The following is a 19878-nucleotide window of genomic DNA, read 5'->3' on the forward strand; positions in this document are numbered from 1 at the left end:
TTTAGCCAAAACTTTTTAAGGTTTTGAATTCTCGGAACAAAAGAACAAGATCCAGTCATATCATTGTAGCTCCAGGAAAGGAATATTTGCAGCACAACCTAGTCTAAGAACAAACTGATGGGAGCAGCTTCACGAGGAATGGAAACTCAAAAAAAGGACTAGAGGAACCCTCCTGTGTCTGACCGGAAAAAAAAATTCCTGTCTAAACGTCTGTCAGAGGGGCTAGCCTTGCTCATACGTTGGTAACTAACAACTTGCATATACAGAAATAGCTCATAACCGACATGGCGGGTCGACCAGCTTCACCTTTTTCCACCAGTGTTAACTCGTGGTTTGCTTTTAACCTCGGCTTCCTGAAAACAAAGAAAAATATAAACGTCCAGTCTTGAGTATTTTCAGGCCATCATGAACAAAATTGTTGAAATGTATTGTCTGAATATACCTGTGGCAAATGGAGGAAAATGTAGTTCTTTGCGGTAGCTGGATTATGATTTTCTGCACCCTTGCTCCAATCATAGCAAACCTGCAAACAAAAGTTCAGGAAACATCTTCAATATAATATTTAAATTATGAGAAGAAAATACGTGGAGAGTTCGTTTGAGTCTTGTGCAATCAGTTTTCAAGTCATATTTGCTTGTACAGAAAGGATAACCAAGGTGTAATGCGAGGAATTTAATTACTCTAAGAGATTGTAACCATAGACCACCATTAGTCACTTGTGTACACAAAGAAACATCATTGTACAATGGCACACGACAAGAGAAAAAAGAAACAAAAGTTAAAGGCAAGCAAGAGTATAGAGCTAAGGTTCATTGGAGGTACAAATTGAGATTACAGAAAGGTTGATCATCATCACAGTAACTAATATAAAAATACATCCACAAAAAGCATTGCCTGAAATTTTTCGCACAATGACAATCTAAATATTCAAGGATGGTTTACTATAAAGTCATAATATAGTTGTGGCCATAATAGTGTACAGTTCAATGACCTCTCCTGATAAAGGTTTAGCTGGCCATACTCTGTTTCCAAAAATGTAATCTAACATAACTACTTCTACCACTTTAAACCAGTTGAAGAACATGAATTGTATGCATGTACACAACTACCAGTCATTTCCGACCCCAGATTTGAAAGAGGAAACCCAGAAAAGTTAGGATGGTATTTCCCTTTTTCTAAATTTACATTACACAATGACTCAGTCACATGAATCAATAATATTAACAGTCGAGAATGATCTTAAGTAGAGCATGACACTAATTTAGTGGAAATTTAAGCACAAAGTGTATGAGAGAGCCCTCAGAATATTCTTATAGATCAATGAAGTCATGACGCAAGGTGGTATGTGCGAGTGTGTTGTGAAAACACTGCTATAGATTAGTCTGCCTTGGTATGAGTTAGTGCTGTGAATTTATGTGCGCAGGTGGTGCGCGTGAATACAGACACAGAGAGAGAGAGAGAGAGAGAGAGAGAGAGATAGAGTCTTCATATTGGTTGTGCAATCATGAAGAAAGAGAATTACCGCATATGCAAATATGGAACCATCATTGTTGAATGTACTGCAAGGTATAGGTTGATTGCACCTTGACATTGCCTGAAAAATCAGAAAAAAGTTGTATTAGACACCTATATGCATATAACATAGGATTAGCCATAGACCGAACATATAAACAAGAGAGTTGGAGAAGCACATAATACAAAGACAAAAGAAATAGAAAATAGATGTGGGAGAAACCTTCAGTCTCTGTTTGCTATCCTTATCCCAAAAATTGAAAGAACCATCGGAACCAGCAGTAGTAAATGTGTGATGCACCTGAAACAAGGGACACAAATAAGCTTTAAAATTAGAAATAATAGTAATAGAACACGAAAACACAGATTTATCCAAAATTTCTTTGAACAACCCTAACAAGAACCATAATGAAATGGCAATGAATGCTGGAAAAAAAGTTTGGACTGATCATAGAAAAATTAGGCATTCCCAGTCATAATTCTGAAGTAAAACAAAGAACACTGATCCAAATGCACTTACAGTTACCTCATGTAATAGAACAAAATCAACTGAAATATATTTAAAGGAAACTTTAAAATTCGTGCATATGCCAATAAATCCACTGATATAAAAAATCTGAAACCTGAACAACAGATAGTATAAAATCGGGAACCTTCACAATAGATAGAATAACATACAAGTCCTGTAATTTTAAGGTGAGGGCTGTACCAATGATACTAATACCATACTTCTACAAAAAAACATCATAGTCTATGAATGACAAGGTTGAAAACAATCTCTGTGATTTTTTCTTAACCAGGATACTGAAACATGAGAACACTAAATTAACGAAGAGGTTTCATAAGTTTAAGGTAATCCACCAGAAGAAATACAAACATTATTAAACCTCTCAGTGCATTATCCAGAAATATAAATATGTATACGAAGAAGGAAAAAGACAAAGGAATAATACAAATCATACTGGATGGAAGTTCAGAGAGTTGACTGAGTATATCTCGCTGCCCTCTCTATGGCACTTAAAGGTAAAGTTTTTATTTTGTTGTTGTTCATCCAGATGATGTACGCCAACCCTCCCTTCAATAGAGCCAACCTGGTTACATCATAATTAGTTAACTATTCACAGAAGATAATAATTATGAAGCAACGACTGAGTATGCATGATCTTGCATCATGTTCAACAATCACATAAGTCAAGAAAAAGAAAGTACAGTGGCAAACGGAAGAACTGATGACAAAGAGGCATATCAACTATGAACAAACATTTGTTTGAATTTCTCCTCTCTTTTTTTCCCCTTAATCTCATTTTGAGAAATTACAATAATCTCTATGTCAAAATCCAAGATTTTTAAATAAACTGGTCACCACTCATATTCTTCATATTCTTTATATCCCCTAGATAACTAACGTTTTGCTTGTGTCTCCCGAAATTATCACATTAATCAATTGAATATAAACAAGAAAGCACACCATGAATTCATGTTCAGTGGAAATAATTATGCAAGAATACCATATTTTAGTTTGTCACTCTAAGCAAGCTATTTGAAAAAGAGGAGAACTATATTTTCAGAGAGAACCCAATCAAAAAACTACAAGCACAAGAGAAAATACTTACCAAGAATCCTTGCTGATCAGGAAATGCAGCAACACACCTTGTTTGATACTTTAGGGGCGAAACAATTCTCTTGAATTCAGTCTGTTCGTGATTGGAAATTATTAAATTTAGATGCAAAACAGAGAACGTTCATGGAGGTGATCAAATCACACAAATAATAAATCCCAGTACCAATGCAATTTATTGTGCAAAAGTGATTTACTGGAATTGAAAACTAAAAAAACTAGAGAGAAAAAAAAAGCCTATATAAATGTTAATTCTGGAAACTAGGGAGTGAACAAAGTTACTACATAAGTTGGTCTGATTTACTTTTTAATGTGTTTTTCTTGCATGATAATCCCTAAAAACAAAAGTTACCTGTGGGTTCTGCAAGTTAAAAACGACCAGATTTCTGTCTGCAGTGCCAACAACCATTAGGGGGTATCGCACTGATAGAGCATAGCAGCGCTCGGGTAGTTGTTGGGTATGCACTGGATTTGGCTGCCTCACATCCCAATACCTAAAGATAGGCAGAAAAGATCGTACATAAAAAAAACAGAAAACTTGGTATGAAGGCAAGATGACAAAGCCTTAGCAGTTTATGAAATAAGTTAAGGTAGCAAAACAATACAACATATCAACAACCAGAAGAAACTTAGTTCTCAGATGAATGAGAACATTTTGTAACGAAGAAGAAAATATATGAGCAGAAACGGTGCCCGACTGGCAAGAGCAAAGCATAACATTCTCAGCAGCACTACCTCCCATAACCTTAAATGAATTATTTTAGAAAGAATACCACACAAATTTCTGGTGTATAAATTTCAGATAGCTCAAAATACATAAGAACAAAGGCTATGTTTTACTTACTTCAAAGTCTTGTCCCAGCTTCCTGTGACTAAGAGGCTCATCTCAGGGATCCAAGCAATCTCTGTAATGGGTGCATCATGCATGGCAACAGTTACTGGCTGGCCACCCAAAGGCCACATCTTAACTTGCTTGTCGCAACCTCCAGAGAACACAGTCGTTCCATCCTCTTTCCAAGTTGAGCACAAAACCTATATAGATGGATTATATTACAATGTGTATACTGCGTCATGAATCATATTATAAACTTCTGACCAGCTTACTAGAAAGAAAGAAAGAAAAAGTTGCAAGATTTATCACAGAATTTCCTTAAAGGACACACATTGATCCCATGTAGTCTCAAATTAAATGCACATGTTCTTTCATTACCCAAAAAGGACTATTATTTTCAATAATATTGCATAAAAATACTAGTAAATTTACTCGTTTTGAAAACAGCACCATATAACAATTGCACATGCAATTTTCCTTGACGTCTTCATTGGAAACCTAAGATCTTGCAAACAGGTCTCACACCTACCATAATTAATATAATTATTCTATCCTTCTACAAGTAAAGGCAGTGCGATCTAGAATTTTAATTCTGAACAGGTATTTCTAACTCGAACCATCGGTGTGATAGAAAGTTATAATTGACTTATTGTAAGCCAGCATGTGTATATATCCATAATTATACAAGGGGGTACAAAATCAAGCTTGAGAATTGAAAACAAAGCAAGTTGGCCTAAACAATGTGCAATCAGATATGTTACCGGATGTTCATGGGATATCGCTGCCTTGGGCTGACTGGCAAGATTTGTTCCGCTCTGGTGTATCTCCCAGCATCGCACCTAAACAAGGGAACCACCAGTCATTACTAAATCCTAACAAGTTTGGTTGGGACTGAAAGAAAACGGAAAATAAAAGAAATTATAAATGCCCCATGTTTATCTTATTTCAGTTAACATGAATTACATAAGCAGATTGTACCCAAAAAAATCTATGTTAACCTCACTGCATATTGCCTTATATTAAGGGTTGTCCATAAACCACAAGTTCAATAAGATGGTCACAGAAATTCAATCAAAATCTCTACAAATAAATTTCTTAGCAAACAAACAGAACCTAAGGTTTTATAACTGATAAAAAACCAAAAAAATAAAACGAAGAAAAGAAAAAGAACATGAACCTGGTTGTCCCAGGAGGTGGCGACCAGAATGTTGCTCTTGGGACTGAAACTTAGGCTTGATATGGAGTCGTTTGGAGGTTGAGCGACCTAAAAATCACACAAAATCAAACTAAATTAACTCAGAAAATAAATACATGACAGCAAAGAAAAATCGATCGAATTTACCTCAAAGGACTTGTTTGCATTTGGATTTGAATTTGCATTTGCATTTGCAGCAGCCATGAAATTCGACATTGAAGTTGCACTCAAGTGACAATGGGTTGTTGTCTAGTTTCAAATTTCAAAAGTTAAAGATAAAGAAAACAGTGAGCATTCAATCATACAAGTAAAATCCGGGGGGAGAGAGAGAGAGAGAGAGTTACCTGAGCAGAGCAAAAGGAAGGAGAAGAAACTCAAGGAAAAGTAGGAGGAGCTGATTTGATTGGTTGAAGAAAACGGAGAGGAGCAAATAAATAGAGGAGGGGGAAGCGTGAGTTTTCTCTTCCCGTCGTAGGTCTCACGCAGAGTTGCTCATTTCCCGCTCGTAGGTCTCACGCACAATAAGATTAAGGTGGTATACCATAAGGAACCATAACCTGCTTGTTTTGTTTGTAATTATTTTTACTTTTTAATAAAAATAGGCTTAACACAATAGTTTCGGATTGGAGTAGGGATTTAGAATGTCATTTCTTTTGCAATGAGGAGAAACGCTTACATGAAATGGGAAAAGCACTTTTTTGCTATACCGGTCAATTACATTATATCACACGTGATAATTTTTCCACATACCATTCTATAATTCATCAGGAGTGTTATCTTTGTTTCATACAAGTTTTTATGCCATAAAAGAGTATATGATATGATGCATATAAATTATTTTATAACATAGACAAGCACTTGAATAAAGAATAGATTTTTATTAGTAGAAGTGCTTCCTAAAGAAGCATTTTTTAAAATTTTGGTCCAACTCTAAATTTTTAAGCCCAACATTGAAAAAATGTAGTTGGGCTTAAAGCTCAAAAAATCCAAAAAACAAACATAAAAATCAGTTGGGCTTAGTAGCCGGCCAAACTGAATCTAAACCATTCCAAATTGGTTTGGTTTGGTTATTAATTTTTCATGAAAACTAGACCGAACTGAATTGTGCCCACCCTTATTCATAATCGATGTTTGTGTCTTAAAAATCACGTAGTTCTTTTCGGTGTATTTTTATGATGTTTAATTAGTTTTTTTAAGTTTTTTAAGATGAACACAAAAAAGTAATAGAAATGACACATGGCGTTGTTGTAGAAGGACACCTGTTAGAAACACAAACGACAAGTCTTTCAACTACTGCCACAAGTTAATGTTTTATAACCGAACACTCTTCTTTCTTCCATCTAATTATTATCGTGAAGTAAAATATGTGGAATCATGATTTTACACATCCATAATCGATGGCTATGTCCTAAAGACCACATACCATTTTTCGATGCCTTTTTGTGATTTTTAATTAATTTTTTCAATGAATTTTTAAAAATGAACAAAAAAAAAGTAACATAAATGATATTATCTTAGCTATAAAAATCTAAAAATCTAATTGTGACTTATACAAGTGCAAAGTGATTACAAAACCTCAACTTTGTTTATGAACAAACAAAAATACTGGTTAATATTTTATAACCAAACATTATCCATTTCTTCGATCCAATGATTACCATAAACTCAAATATGTGAAATTATAATTTTAGACATCCATAGTTGATGGCTATGTCCTAAAAACCGCGTAGCTCTTTCCAACTGGGAGCACTTTCGTCAGCTTGAGTAGCCTTGAGCATTTTTCAAACCATTATGGGATGAAGTGTGTTTCTGGTAAGGTACTTCTCGGAAGAAAGAGATATTGAAAAGATAAGGACTTTTGCACTGTGCAGAGTTGTTTCAAGAGGGAATTGGTTGAAGGAGATGGAGAGTTTTCACTGAAACTGTCATAAAAGCAAAAGCAAGTTTTTCTAAGGGATAGATTTCTCCACTTCCCTTTTCTTCACTTACACTTCCATTTTGCTTTTTAAACTTTTTAATCAATTTTCTTCTTTCTCTTTCTCAATTTTGATTAAAAAATATTAAAAAGCAAAAGGGAATGTAAGTGGAGAAAAGGAAAATGGGGAAATCAGCTCTTTTTTTTAACTGAGACTTTAATAAGAGAAAATGGGTAAATCAAATTTGTCTTTGAAACAAGCCCATTGAGTTTAGGGAGGAATATTTGGGCCAAAAATGGAAATAAGACCATGAAGGGATTTTTAAAATCTAGGATGAGCTTTGGGCCACATGTTATACTAAAAAGAGAATTGGGTTTAAAAGAAAGGCCCAAGATCGTACTGTTTGTCTGTTATCTACGGTTTAAAGGGGGTTTTACTTCAACAACTGGGAAGAAATCAAGCAACTGGGAAGCTTTAAAGTTTACTTCAACAACTGGGAAGAAATCAAGCAGCAAAAGAAAGATTGAACAACCACATTAATTGCGATTTGAGCCATGAATCTCTACTGAGCCAACTTTTCGAGGCCATACTGAAGCATTTCTCACCATCAACGGAAGGATCAAAGCACTCAAGTTTACCAGCTCCACCCGCAAAAGAAGGACTGACAACAGACTCAATCATCTCTTCACCAAGTGTGCAGATTCAAACACCAAGGAGGCTATATGGCATAATGGCAAAACACATGGATACAACTTTTTGCTCAAAAAAATATTTCAACTCAATCAACCTTTGATCTCGTTGAACTTAATTACTTTTCCTCCGTATTAAGAATTTCAATGAAAGTTAGAATTACACAATCCAAACACACCATAAAATTAGGATTAAAAGACTAGAATTTGTACGCATATAATTGATGCTACTTTCTATAGTTGGCGCTACTTTCTTATGTATGATAGTCACCTTTTGAAAATGTCTATCATTCTGATTCATTGCTAAAAACAAACCTAAAAAAGAAGAGAGCATTTTTACTCACCATTTTAATCTAAGGTGTATTATAACCACCATTTTCAACACTTGACACATGTCCATGAGTATAACCATGACTCTATAAATACAAAGCAAAGAGTTAACTATGATTAGGCCTATGAACACGTGTTAAGTGTAGGTAAAGATACACCTTTAGTTAAAGTGGTGAGCAAAAATATTTCCAAAAAAGAATATTATGTTTTGTGGAATTCTTTTTGTAGTTGACGCTACTTTCTTTAATCTAAGCTAGGTCCTTTCCTCACAACAACATTTGTTCCAATGCCCATTAGATATCATACCCTTATTTTTATTATTTTTTGTTGGTTTGGTCCTGGTCGGAAGATTTCATTACTTTTATTTTATTTACTTCAATCCTTTCATACCAGCCAGACAAATTCATTTTAATAAAAGGTATTTTCTTTGAATTCCGCAGCTCATGGTTGACGCTAAATCCTAAATTATAAGATATTTTGTGGAAAAAATCTAGTTTATATCCTAATTATAGTTGGGTTCACTTTAATAGAGAATGCAGAGTAGAGTAGTCTTGAAGTGTTGTGGTCAATTTTAGACATTTGTGGCATCCATGCTTGATTAGTTGGTTTACAATTTCCTGGAACATATGCTCTGAAATTTCAATGGCATTAAGTATGTGTGGGATATATTATACTCTATTTCATTATATGGATCTTCTTATTGATATCTAACTGTTTGATGAAAGGCCTGAAAGTAGAGCTGACTTAGACACTCTGCAGATTAGTCCTCGGATAATTTCTTTTCTTCTTTTGATACAAGCGATACTAGGGAGGAGGGAATCGAACCTTAGACCTCAAGTGCTGATGAGCTACAAGCACCTTCCCAGTTAGTCCTCAGATTACTTCTCTAGTTTAAGCTTGAATATTGTCTCAACATTAACTTTGTATCCAAATGTCCTTGACTTTTTAACTCTAACTGCAAAGTAATCTTCCTTTTTTTTGTTCTGTGAGTCGTAATCATGCACATGTTTTTGAACACAGGTTTTTGAAGGTCCAAAGCGCATGGAATCCAGTGGTTGGAGTGCTCTCATTGATCAACGGGAACCTGTATGGTGGTATAATCCAAAAAGAAGACATGTATGCTCTTATTAATAAAAGTTCGAATACGTGTTCTTGTTTTCTTCTTTGCATTTTCTTCCCCTCTTACATAAAAAGACAACCCAACTTAAAAGGTTTCCTTTGCACCAAGGAAAGAACTTCAATGCACTTTCCATGCATTACCCAAGTCAATATGGTCATTGGAGAAAAAAATATTGAAAAAGGAAATTAGGTGGTGTGGAAAATAGAGGAGTGGTAATACTTAAAAATTGACAAATGACGTACATATTCTGGTTCAACAACCATTATCAAGAAAATAAATGTTGGATGTGGAAATGTGGTGTGAACCATTTGATCTTAAATGTTATCAGAAAATAGTGTGATACTAGATATCACTGTTTAGCTATTCCCTGCCAATCGCGGTATGTCAAGTGGAAAAGTTATCACATGTAGCATACTGTGATTGGGTGGGGATAGCACTATTTCTGGAAATATGGTGTGAACCATTTGATCTTACATGTTATCAGAATAACTTGTGCGAAACGGGATTGCCACTTGGCATACCATGATTGGCCGGGAATAGCAAAACAGTGTTATACCCCTTCCACACAAGTGTTTCTCCACATGTCATTGCTTATGAGGGGACTGTCTACTGCAGAATTTAGGCAGTGGTCACCTCCTCGACATAAAATATGGATCAAGCTTGAGCTTGACATATTCTTTAATTTATTATGGACAAAGTTTGATAGACTATGTCGCAGGTAAATGCATATGGTGTGTGTGTGTATATATATATATATATTATGTGTCCTATATATGGACTGGTAACAATCTTGCTACAAATTGTCTCAAACCACAAAAAGAATCTGATACAAGTTTTTCACCGGAGCAATAATCCAAACCGAAAATGTACAAGTTTCCTGCTAGTACATTAGTGTCCCATGCAATCATATTGCAGCCTGTTATTGTTCAGGCCAGGTACTTTTCTGCTTGCACAGATAGTAATGTGATTGCTCTTCTGTTTATCTGTAACCTTTTTTTCTTCTTCTTGGTTTGTAATTGTTATGCAGTTTCAAGACCCAAAAGGACCTACTTGGTATGAATTGCACTATTTCTCCATCGCTTCATTCGATTATCCCTGCACACACACAAATATCATAATTTTTTTCAATGTTTGATTTGATCTCTAACATGATCAAGTGTAATTAAAACCAGGTTGTCGTACAAAGGTACCTCGCAATGTAAACATGGAGAAATTGCGGAATGGCTATTTGTTTCCTGAGGTGATTTTATGTTATTTCATTCATTTCTATCTTGGCTTCGATTCATCTCTTAACACAGTAGTCAGTAACTATTACTAAATAACTTTTGTTCTTTTTGTTGGATATAACAATCTATTTACATTCCCTTTTCTTTCCTCAGTTTGGTTGAATATGCATTTGGTTTAACTTTAAACTTTCAGTATTATTTATATTTTACACTCGATCGAAGCTTTATAATACTCTTTTAATCAAATTGTCCTGCAAAATATGATACATTTTATTGCCTCCACAGCTCAATTTTAGTGTTGATTTATATATTCTAGCAAATTTATGTTTCTTTTACGTTGCTAATTCAGCACTTTGAGTGTCCTCATGATCACCTCAGATCTCTTACCGCTCATCATTCTTTTGTCATTAATTCAGATTTCAAGGCTTGAGGTTCAACACATTGAGAAGTACCCAAATGCAAAGTTGATAAGCCTTGGGATTGGTGATACAACAGAACCAGTACCACAAATCATCACATCAAGCATGGCTAATGTTAGTACTTTCAACTGAATTTTTACTTTCAATGTAGATATTATATTTCTATATTTTTACAGTTTAGATGTTTGATTGTGTCCTAAATTCCACCAAGATTAAATAGCCTTAAGGTGCAATTCTGTTCTGTGCATGGACACAGACAAATTAGTAATTTTAAATTTGTGCAGAAATAATTTGATGTAAACTCAGTGAGGGCAATGATAATGCAGTAGTTTCAGTTCACTGAGTGGCTCTGTTCTGTTCAGGCAGAGGGATATCGTACGGTCTGGTAAAAGTGCATAAGGTGTTATTGTGTTGAAATCCTAGTAAAAGGTGTACTAGAAACCAAATGTTATTAGGTGGTAAACATTTCTTCTGAGATATCAGCTTTTACTACTGTTATACGGTTAAAAGTATTCGTATCCTGTGCATAAATCACAAAATTTTCATTGAAGATTGAATTTCTGCCTTGGACAGTTTTATTGTCACCAAGTACACCTAATTGATTGAATGTCTAATGCCCTGTTTGTATGAGAAGATGCTAGTTTTCGGATCTGAAACCTGGTTATGGAGATGATGCATTTCCGGATTTACGTGCTTACTGTTTACAGGGCTAGTTGTGAACACATCAGTAGTCTCTTGTTATATGAATACATCCTCAGCATAACACAATGTACACATCTCATTTAGGTTGCAATTGGATATGTTTATTTAAATGAGGGATTTTGATTTTTCTACTATGTTCAAGTTGATCATATTAACTGTTAAGAGAAAAGAATTGGATGGACTTTTTGAAGGATTGGAATGTTTAATACTTTGGTGTTTTGCAGTATGCACATGCCCTTTCAACTGTGGACGGTTATACAGGATATGGCCCTGAGCAAGGCAACAAGGTACGTAGTACATACCATACGCTTGGTTTAACATTTATCATCTGGTGCATCAAATTAGTTACCATTTTTTGGGTACAGCGGTGCATGAAATTTATATAATTTAGAAACATTCTCTTGCCAGATTGTGAATTTTGACTATTGATCACGTTAGTTTTTACTAGAATGTGTGGTCCACATTCACAGTCTCGCAACATAACTCTAGAGTAGAAAGCGTTACCATATACATGCGTGTGTGTGTGTGTGTGCAGCTAAATGGTGTCCTCACTTGGTACTTTTATGACATAAACTTCTATCATTTCTACATAGGCATTGCGGAAGGCAATTGCAAAGGAATTCTATAAAGATCTGCCCATAAAAGACACAGAAGTTTTTGTATCAGATGGCGCACAGTGTGACATTACTCGGCTTCAGGTACTCAGCCATTTAAGTTTGGTAGATGCTAGTTATCTTTTCTATTTTTTGGTTTTTTAGTTTCAAGTGTCGCTTACTCTTTCCTGTCCTAAATTCTGAAAATTACTACAATGCTAGAAACAATGATTTTCCTTCTGTGGTATTTACAGCTACTACTGGGTTCCAACGTGACGATTGCTGTGCAGGATCCATCCTTTCCGGTGAATTCTTATAATTCTAAATACTACGAGTTTACGTCGCTTTTTTTTTACTGCTTACCACTATACTAGTAGTTTATGTAACGAAATGTCTCCGAATCTTCTTCAATTCCAAGTGATGGATGCTAAGCATGCTCCTCTGTAGTTTTCTGGGAACCCAGATATTGGGTAATCTTATGTTGCTAGACTTATGTTTCCAGACAAATGCTTATTGAGAATTCTTCATAATTATATGCAAAGTGACATTCAAGACAATTATGATATTTTTTTCTTTTCAATTCATTAACACATTCTATTGGGGATTCATATTCTTTTCGATACAATTTTACAATAGAAAGTTTCCCAATGGATGCTACATTTTCCTCTTGAGCATACGGCTATAACCAAATCATGAACTTAACACAGCTCAGACATATTCTGATATGGAATGGTATATATTCATGGCAGGCTTACATAGACTCAAGTGTCATAATAGGTCAGGCTGGTGTTGAAGATGAAGCTGGGAGGTATGGGAGCATTGAATACATGAAATGTGGGCCCTACAATAACTTCTTTCCTGACTTGGCAACCACTTCAAGAGCAGACATTATCTTTTTTTGCTCTCCAAACAACCCCACCGGTCATGCAGCAACAAGGAAGCAATTAGAACAACTTGTAAATTTTGCAAGGGAGAATGGATCAATTATTATCTTTGACTCTGCTTATTCATCTTATATAAAAGATGATAGCCCTCGATCCATTTATGAAATTCCTGGTGCTAGAGAGGTACATAAGTTTTTTGTTTGTTTTTCTTTACTATCTAAATTCTTTTAGTGCATGCTTTGAGTTTATATAATCATGGTTTTGCAGGTTGCCATTGAAATTTCATCATTCTCAAAATTTGCTGGGTTCACCGGTGTCCGGCTTGGTTGGACAGTTGTTCCTGAGGAGGTCTTGTACTCAAATGGGTTCCCTGTTATACATGACTTCAATCGCATTGTGTGCACTTGCTTCAATGGGGCGTCCAATATTGCTCAAGCTGGTGGACTGGCATGTCTTTCCTCAGAGGGTTTCCTGGTAAGTTTTAAAGTCCAAATTAAACAGAACATGTGAACTGATCTATATGCAGCTTTAATGTTGATTCTTTGTGTGCCTGTGGGTGTGCATGAGGATTTAGCATGTGTCCACTTCATTTCATTGGTTCCTACTTTCCATGCTCATTTCCATTTTCACTCAATCATGAGTATTTTCATAGTAACAATAGAAGAAGAACACTTACGTGGCTGCAAAGTCTTTCAAAGGACATAAATCTCCACAAATAATTGACATTTTCATAATATATACATTGTGTGTACATACTTTCCAAACCCAAGAAAACCCCAAGGGCTTTTACTTCTTTATATACGTAGGGGTGATTTTATTTTAGGACTCGAGATCCCACATTGGAAAAATAATATATTCTAGAGTGGTTTAAGAGCTCTTGGGGCACCCTTTCCTTACCGGTTTTTTGGGGCAAATTCTACCTATGGATTCTTAACAGTTTAGTATTGAAATCTCTAGCATTTTTATAATGTAAATGGAAAATTGTGTTTCAGGCTGTGCGTTCTCTGGTTGACTACTACATGGAGAATGCAAAGATATTGGTTGAAACATTTGCTTCTGTGGGTCTAAAAGTATATGGCGGCACAAACGCTCCCTATATTTGGGTGCATTTTCCAGGCTCAAATTCTTGGGATGTATGCACCAAAGTTCTTGAGAAAGCACACATAATTACAATTCCAGGCTCTGGTTTTGGTCCATCTGGTGAAGAGTTCCTGAGAATTAGTGCTTTTGGCCACAGAGAGTCTATTCTAGAGGCCTCATATAGGCTCAAATCCCTATTTCAATAGGAAGCACAGTTAGCATGGCTAAATCAGATGAGCTTGGGTTGGCCCAACTTTACAGTTTGATATCTCAGAACACCATTGGCTTGTAATAAATATACTTTTGTCATTGGCTTTTCCTTTCTTTTTCCCGTACACGACCAAAACAAGGATACCTTCTTTTTATGTGATGACAAGTCAATATTTTAAATTATTCTAAATTTTTTTAGGGGGATTCGAATTCGGGCACAAGGGGCAAACACACTGCCATGCCCAACTAATCTAACTAGTTCTGCAACCAAAAATTGCTCAGCTTAAATTGCTTAGACTCTCTTGTACTTATTTTAAAATAATAAAAAATAAAAACATGTCCCAACTGATACCTCCTGGCCAACATCCCATTCTCAGAAGAAATGCATCAACATCTGATGCACCACCATCAAACATAAAGAAAATACTAAAAATGTGTATTTAATGTAACCTAGAGATAATTGAGCTAACTACGAAATTAATTCAAAAACAACATGATAGAACAGGAAAGGAAATAGATGGAGACAACCGGCCTTATACTATGAATATGGAGAGAGTACACTATATCCTGAACCTTATAATTTTGCTTCTTTAGAAGTACAAATGTAACGCTTACATCCAGTAAAGAGCTATCACAGTGAGTTGATGCTAATTTCACACTTTGAAAGGATAAAAAGGGTAAGAAAAACTTACAGCAACCATATCAACCAACACTTTCCGTGTTGAGCTATACTCACAATATTAAGAGAAGTGCAATCATCAAATATCAAGGACCAGACAGCTAACCAGTTCAGCCGCAGGAGCACTCCTTGTGGCAATTACCTTCCAAAGATCTAGTTCTGATTCTGTTGGTCGTTCAGCATGTTCAATTGGGTCAACGAGTGATGAGGATGAAGCTGCTGAGATGGAAGCAACATGGTTCTGCACATACACCTGCAAAACAGCAATATTTCGATTCGCATCCTTTGTGATCACATGAAGCTTCCCAAGGAATCCAGCAAGCAAATAGGGAGACTCTGATTCAGTAAAGTCACGAACTGGAATATCTTCTGCAACAACTTTCCAATCATCAGCTAGGTAATCGTATACCTTGATCTTCGCATTATCAGGAGAACTAGAAGGATCCAGTGCATACAATTCACCATCAACGGTGGCACTCATTTTCGTCCCTGCCTGTCTTGCCGGCCAACCCTTCCCCCAAGCCAATTGGCATTTCAACCCATGAATTCGTCTCTGGATCATAAACCTCTCCTCCAACATCAACAAAAAAGGGCCAGCAGTATAAACTCTGTGGAACAAACAACCTTCCCCTGTATGAAGTCATTCCAGTAGCAATAGGCTTGAGCAGATCAGCCAAAAATGCAGTCGGTAACACCTGAGCTTTCGTAAAGGGCATGCTAGGTATTTGGGACCACACACCTGTTTTTGGATCAAATACTTCAGCTGATTGAAGAGGGGTCAATCCACCATGACCCCTAGTAACCCCTCCAACAGCATAAAGCTTATCATCTAAGATGCCTGTCTTACAATAAGCTCTACCAATTGACATTGGACTTGATTCACTCCAAGAGTTTGTAACTGGGTTATATCGCCATGCACATCTCAGGGCAGAAGCCTTGGAAAATCCCCCTAGCACATAGAGGCAGCCATCAACAGCCCCAACAGAGCAACCACAAAATGGCATTCGATCTATTGCATCCTTCCTCCCAAGCCAACCCATGATGACATCTGCAATCCTGATACTTGAGCCTGCCATATTCCACATTCTAAGCGCAGCTAAACCCTTCCTAGATTCGTCTTCACGAGAAACATTTGGCATTGGTGGCAACCTTTGCCATCTTCCGGCCAGAGGATCAAGAGCATACCATATGAGTTTATCATTTGCGACCTTTGTTAATATATAAAGCCATTCCTCTGTTGTTCCCATCTCTTTTCTCAAAGAGAAAAGTTCAGCACTCAAAATAGTGGCTTTCCAGGTCCGTGACACCGACTTCAATTTCAAATAGTGGATCCTAGGTATTCTGGAAAGAATCTGAATAGATATCTCGTCAGGAAGGCAGGGAATCAATCTCGGGTTTTTCTCATAAAAGCTTGAAGACAACCTTGGCCTCTTGCATGGTGCACTCTGTAAAACCTCATAAGGTTCATTCCCTCTAGTCCTGGAATGGTTCAAGCTCAAAATAGTCCCCATGGGTATCTTCCTCCAACCTTAGATTATAATCAAACTGAACCTCTTCAATCACAATTCTACCATCATATCTAGAAAAAAACTGAAAATCTAAATAAATAAGGGATGGTATGAGGAATTAAGAATCAATGTCCAACGTCAATTACCAAAAAGCAAATCACATTTTCATTAAAAAAAACAAAAGCAAAAAGAGAAACGAGCAAGCAAGAGACTGCAATGCAAATCACTTGAAAAAACCTTGTCCACCATACTGCCTCCTTCAATTCAAGATTTGACAAGCACCCAATTATTATAAAAGCTTCATAAAATCAATCAATGTTCCCAACAGCTAAATTATATAAGAAAAAAAGATAAATCGTCAGTCTTAAAATATTCAGACCAAAAGAAGAAGAAAAAAAGGTTCATAAGATATCATCAACTAAATGGGCATATCCGAACCAAAAAAAAAAAAGCACTGGCCAAAGCAACTGAAACAAGATGAACCAAGAGCTTCCTCAGCCTTGCTTTATCCTCCAAATACAGCAAACCCATTTCATCTTCACAGCTAAAAGTCTAAAATTTACAAAAGAAATTCACTTTCTTATTTGTTTGTCTCAATTTTCTTGACCATCAAACAGAAAAATTCGACACAAACCCTTAAAACTTCAATTTCATAAATGAATATTCAATCCTTCGACAAAATCAACCAAAATTGAGACAAGGAAATTGAACAGCTAAAAAAGAGAAGAGAGCAAATCGAGACTGTTCACCTGGGAATTTGAGAAATTAAACGGCAACGAGAAGCTGTGTGCTTGTGCTTGCTGCGAATCTTAATAGCGGGGCAGTACCAAGAGTCATTGGCTTTTTCGCGCAATTCCTTCCTCAATCCCCTCAGTCCTCCTCACTTTATTTGTTTTTTCTTTTCTTTATTACGATTTTTGCTTGTTTGCGTGCGCCACCGAACTCATCTGATTCGCTGCAACGCAGTCCAGGTGTTCATCACATTTCTGAAGTAATTTTTTTGTTTTTACAGAATGGAACACAACTACAAATAGGACTGGAATTTTTAACCCAAAAACCGACTGAATCGGCCTGGTGAAGAACAGTTCGGCTCACGGTTTGATCCAACCGCACTGACAACAGCAAAAAGTCGCTAAATATATTTGAAGTTGGGGTCATGAGGTTTCGAACAATTCATGCACGGGCTTATTTTGACTGTTAAAAACTTGCTAGGAAAAATTCATTTGGATAAAAATCTAGTAGAAGAGAATAGTACAATGCGCATATGTAGGGGTGGGCGCAATCTGGTCCAATTTGGTTTCTATCTCACATTAAAACCGATACTATTCAACCAGTGCAGTTCGATTTAATTTTGGTGAAAAAATTTATGAAATTGGTAGGTTCGGTTTAAACCAATTTCGGTGTTTTTTTAAAAAATTTGGACCAGATTTTTTATTATATATTTTTCAACTTTTTTTTTTATAAATTTCAACTAATTTTTTTTTTTTAGGCTTAAAAATTCACAAATGACCCAATTTCATGTAAAGAGATGATTGGACCTAGAAAATAGAGGTGCTTTAAAGTTGGGCTTAGGGAAATATTAGTTATGGGATTAGAAATTTAGCATTGGACTTAAATAATTTTTTTAATTAAAAAAATACACAGTCGGTCTAGTCCGGTTTAATAAGGTGTGAAAATGGCACTAAAATCGATTTGAATCGGTCTAGTTCGGTTTGATATCGATTTGTTTACTTTTTAGTCAATACGATTTTTTCTATCCGGAACGGCTCGATATTCCGGTTTTTCAGTCTCGATGCCCACCTTACACATACATCCTGTATATATGTAGAAAATTGTAGAATGCTCCTCCCAATAACGGCATGGTTGAATTATTTTGAAAATGCAGTACAAATGATATTAGTCACACGTTTGTCTCCTACAAAGTGAGCTTCTATTTGTATAAAACTTGCTTCCACACCATTGCAGAATGTACAAGTATTACCATTCATTTAATCCCTCCTAAGATTAGAGTAATACCAACAACATCTAGGCTATTTTCATAAAACATTTCACTATATGAAATGGTTTGAAAGATTCATAAAATAAGTCATATGCTCTCTTTAATAAGTAAGAATATAATCTGAGCTCATATGTTACCTATATGATGATAAGAGCATTAAGAGTTATATGGCATAATAAGCTATTCATATAAATTTTTGTATGCTTTGAGAGAAATTCCATGGGCTCTTCAAGAATCCTAAATATTTTATAACTTTTAATATTTGAATACGTTGCAACAGTATCGAACTTGAATTCGAATTCATAACTCAATCAAAGTAATCAATTGAAGCAATTGGATCATTTTCATTTCATGGAAAAGGTAAAGAGTAATTCTCAATAGTTCAAGACTCTCTACTCTCTTATTCATCTTTAGTGCCTACTAATTATAGGCATAGGAAATACATCATCATTTACCACCCATAAGTGGTGGTTACAAGGCATAATTACAAATGATAAATATTGTAGTGCATATAGGTTACAATCCTACAATGATAGTTATTATTGAGAGGAATTATAATGGTCTTATGATGGCTATTATGGAGGGCATTATAGTGGGCATCCATAACCTATGAATTTACAACAAAAATCAATTTTGATGGTTATTATTCAATATGTTTACGGAGAAATTTGACATGGTAGATGATAGTCTAGCTAATCTTGGACATCAATTTGATAATCCTTGTATTTGGTTCTCCAACTTTCCTAGTTATGTTTTGTTCAGAATAAAATTTAATTTATATGCTTTAAGGATCCGCAGGGATCCTCTTTGTCCCTTGTATTTTCAAAAACAAAAAATAGCTAGCCTTCCATGCCATATGTATGAAAATAATCAATAATCCAGGCCCTTTCTGTTTGGTAGCAAGTAGCATTTACCAAAAGGACGTGGTACACTTATATATCACAGAAAATTAAGATACAGGGTTGAATATTTTTTATCTCGCTGAATTTTACACGAAAATTTAATTTGGTCATTGAGAAATTTTTTCAGCAAAATTGATCATTGTGTTTCCCAAAGTTTACAATTTATATACATTCTATTATCTTCCGTTAACTTTGTTTAAGTGCAATTTTTATTTTTATGTTTTTACAAGTTAGGGTATATTGTACTATTAGGGGTTATCAACTTATCATATTGAGGGAAATCTTGGGTTGAAATTGAAATTGTGAGGTATATGGAAAATGAAAAAGGCAAATCAAATTAAAATGAAATCAAAACTTTCCAAAATATTTTTGGCATCTTCTGCTTGCCATCTAAAGTCACAATACACTTTTCACTCAATTGATTCGAGTTTCAATATAGCATCTAATCTATGACCTTATACCTC

At 35.6% G+C, this 19878-nt stretch overlaps 2 protein-coding genes and 1 pseudogene across 3 annotated transcripts; 1 reads left to right on the plus strand and 2 right to left on the minus strand.

Moving 5' to 3' along the window:
- On the minus strand, positions 1-5875 carry LOC103319161 (protein RAE1). The gene is made up of 12 exons (XM_008220673.2): positions 5502-5875; positions 5305-5406; positions 5140-5226; positions 4724-4801; positions 3975-4162; positions 3483-3624; positions 3126-3206; positions 2475-2603; positions 1736-1813; positions 1523-1594; positions 443-523; positions 1-353 (listed from the first exon to the last, which is right to left on the minus strand). Exons 2-12 carry the CDS (start codon positions 5371-5373, stop codon positions 303-305), a joined length of 1056 nt encoding a protein of 351 aa, XP_008218895.2. The 5' UTR covers positions 5374-5406; positions 5502-5875; the 3' UTR covers positions 1-302.
- Positions 5876-10380: 4505 nt separating this feature from the next.
- On the plus strand, positions 10381-14620 carry LOC103319163 (aminotransferase ALD1, chloroplastic). The gene is made up of 8 exons (XM_008220674.3): positions 10381-10452; positions 10855-10971; positions 11784-11846; positions 12153-12257; positions 12407-12457; positions 12902-13219; positions 13304-13510; positions 14029-14620. Exons 1-8 carry the CDS (start codon positions 10417-10419, stop codon positions 14320-14322), a joined length of 1191 nt encoding a protein of 396 aa, XP_008218896.3. The 5' UTR covers positions 10381-10416; the 3' UTR covers positions 14323-14620.
- A 220-nt stretch (positions 14621-14840) lies between these two features.
- On the minus strand, positions 14841-17670 carry LOC103319164 (F-box/kelch-repeat protein At1g22040 pseudogene; annotated as a pseudogene). The gene is made up of 2 exons (XR_016124149.1): positions 17263-17670; positions 14841-16533 (listed from the first exon to the last, which is right to left on the minus strand). The product of XR_016124149.1 is annotated as an F-box/kelch-repeat protein At1g22040 pseudogene (transcript).
- Between the last annotated feature and the right edge of the window lie 2208 nt (positions 17671-19878).

This window comes from Prunus mume, linkage group LG2, assembly GCF_029339155.1.
Source record: "Prunus mume cultivar Tortuosa linkage group LG2, ASM2933915v1, whole genome shotgun sequence".
NCBI classification, from domain to species: Eukaryota; Viridiplantae; Streptophyta; class Magnoliopsida; order Rosales; family Rosaceae; genus Prunus; species Prunus mume.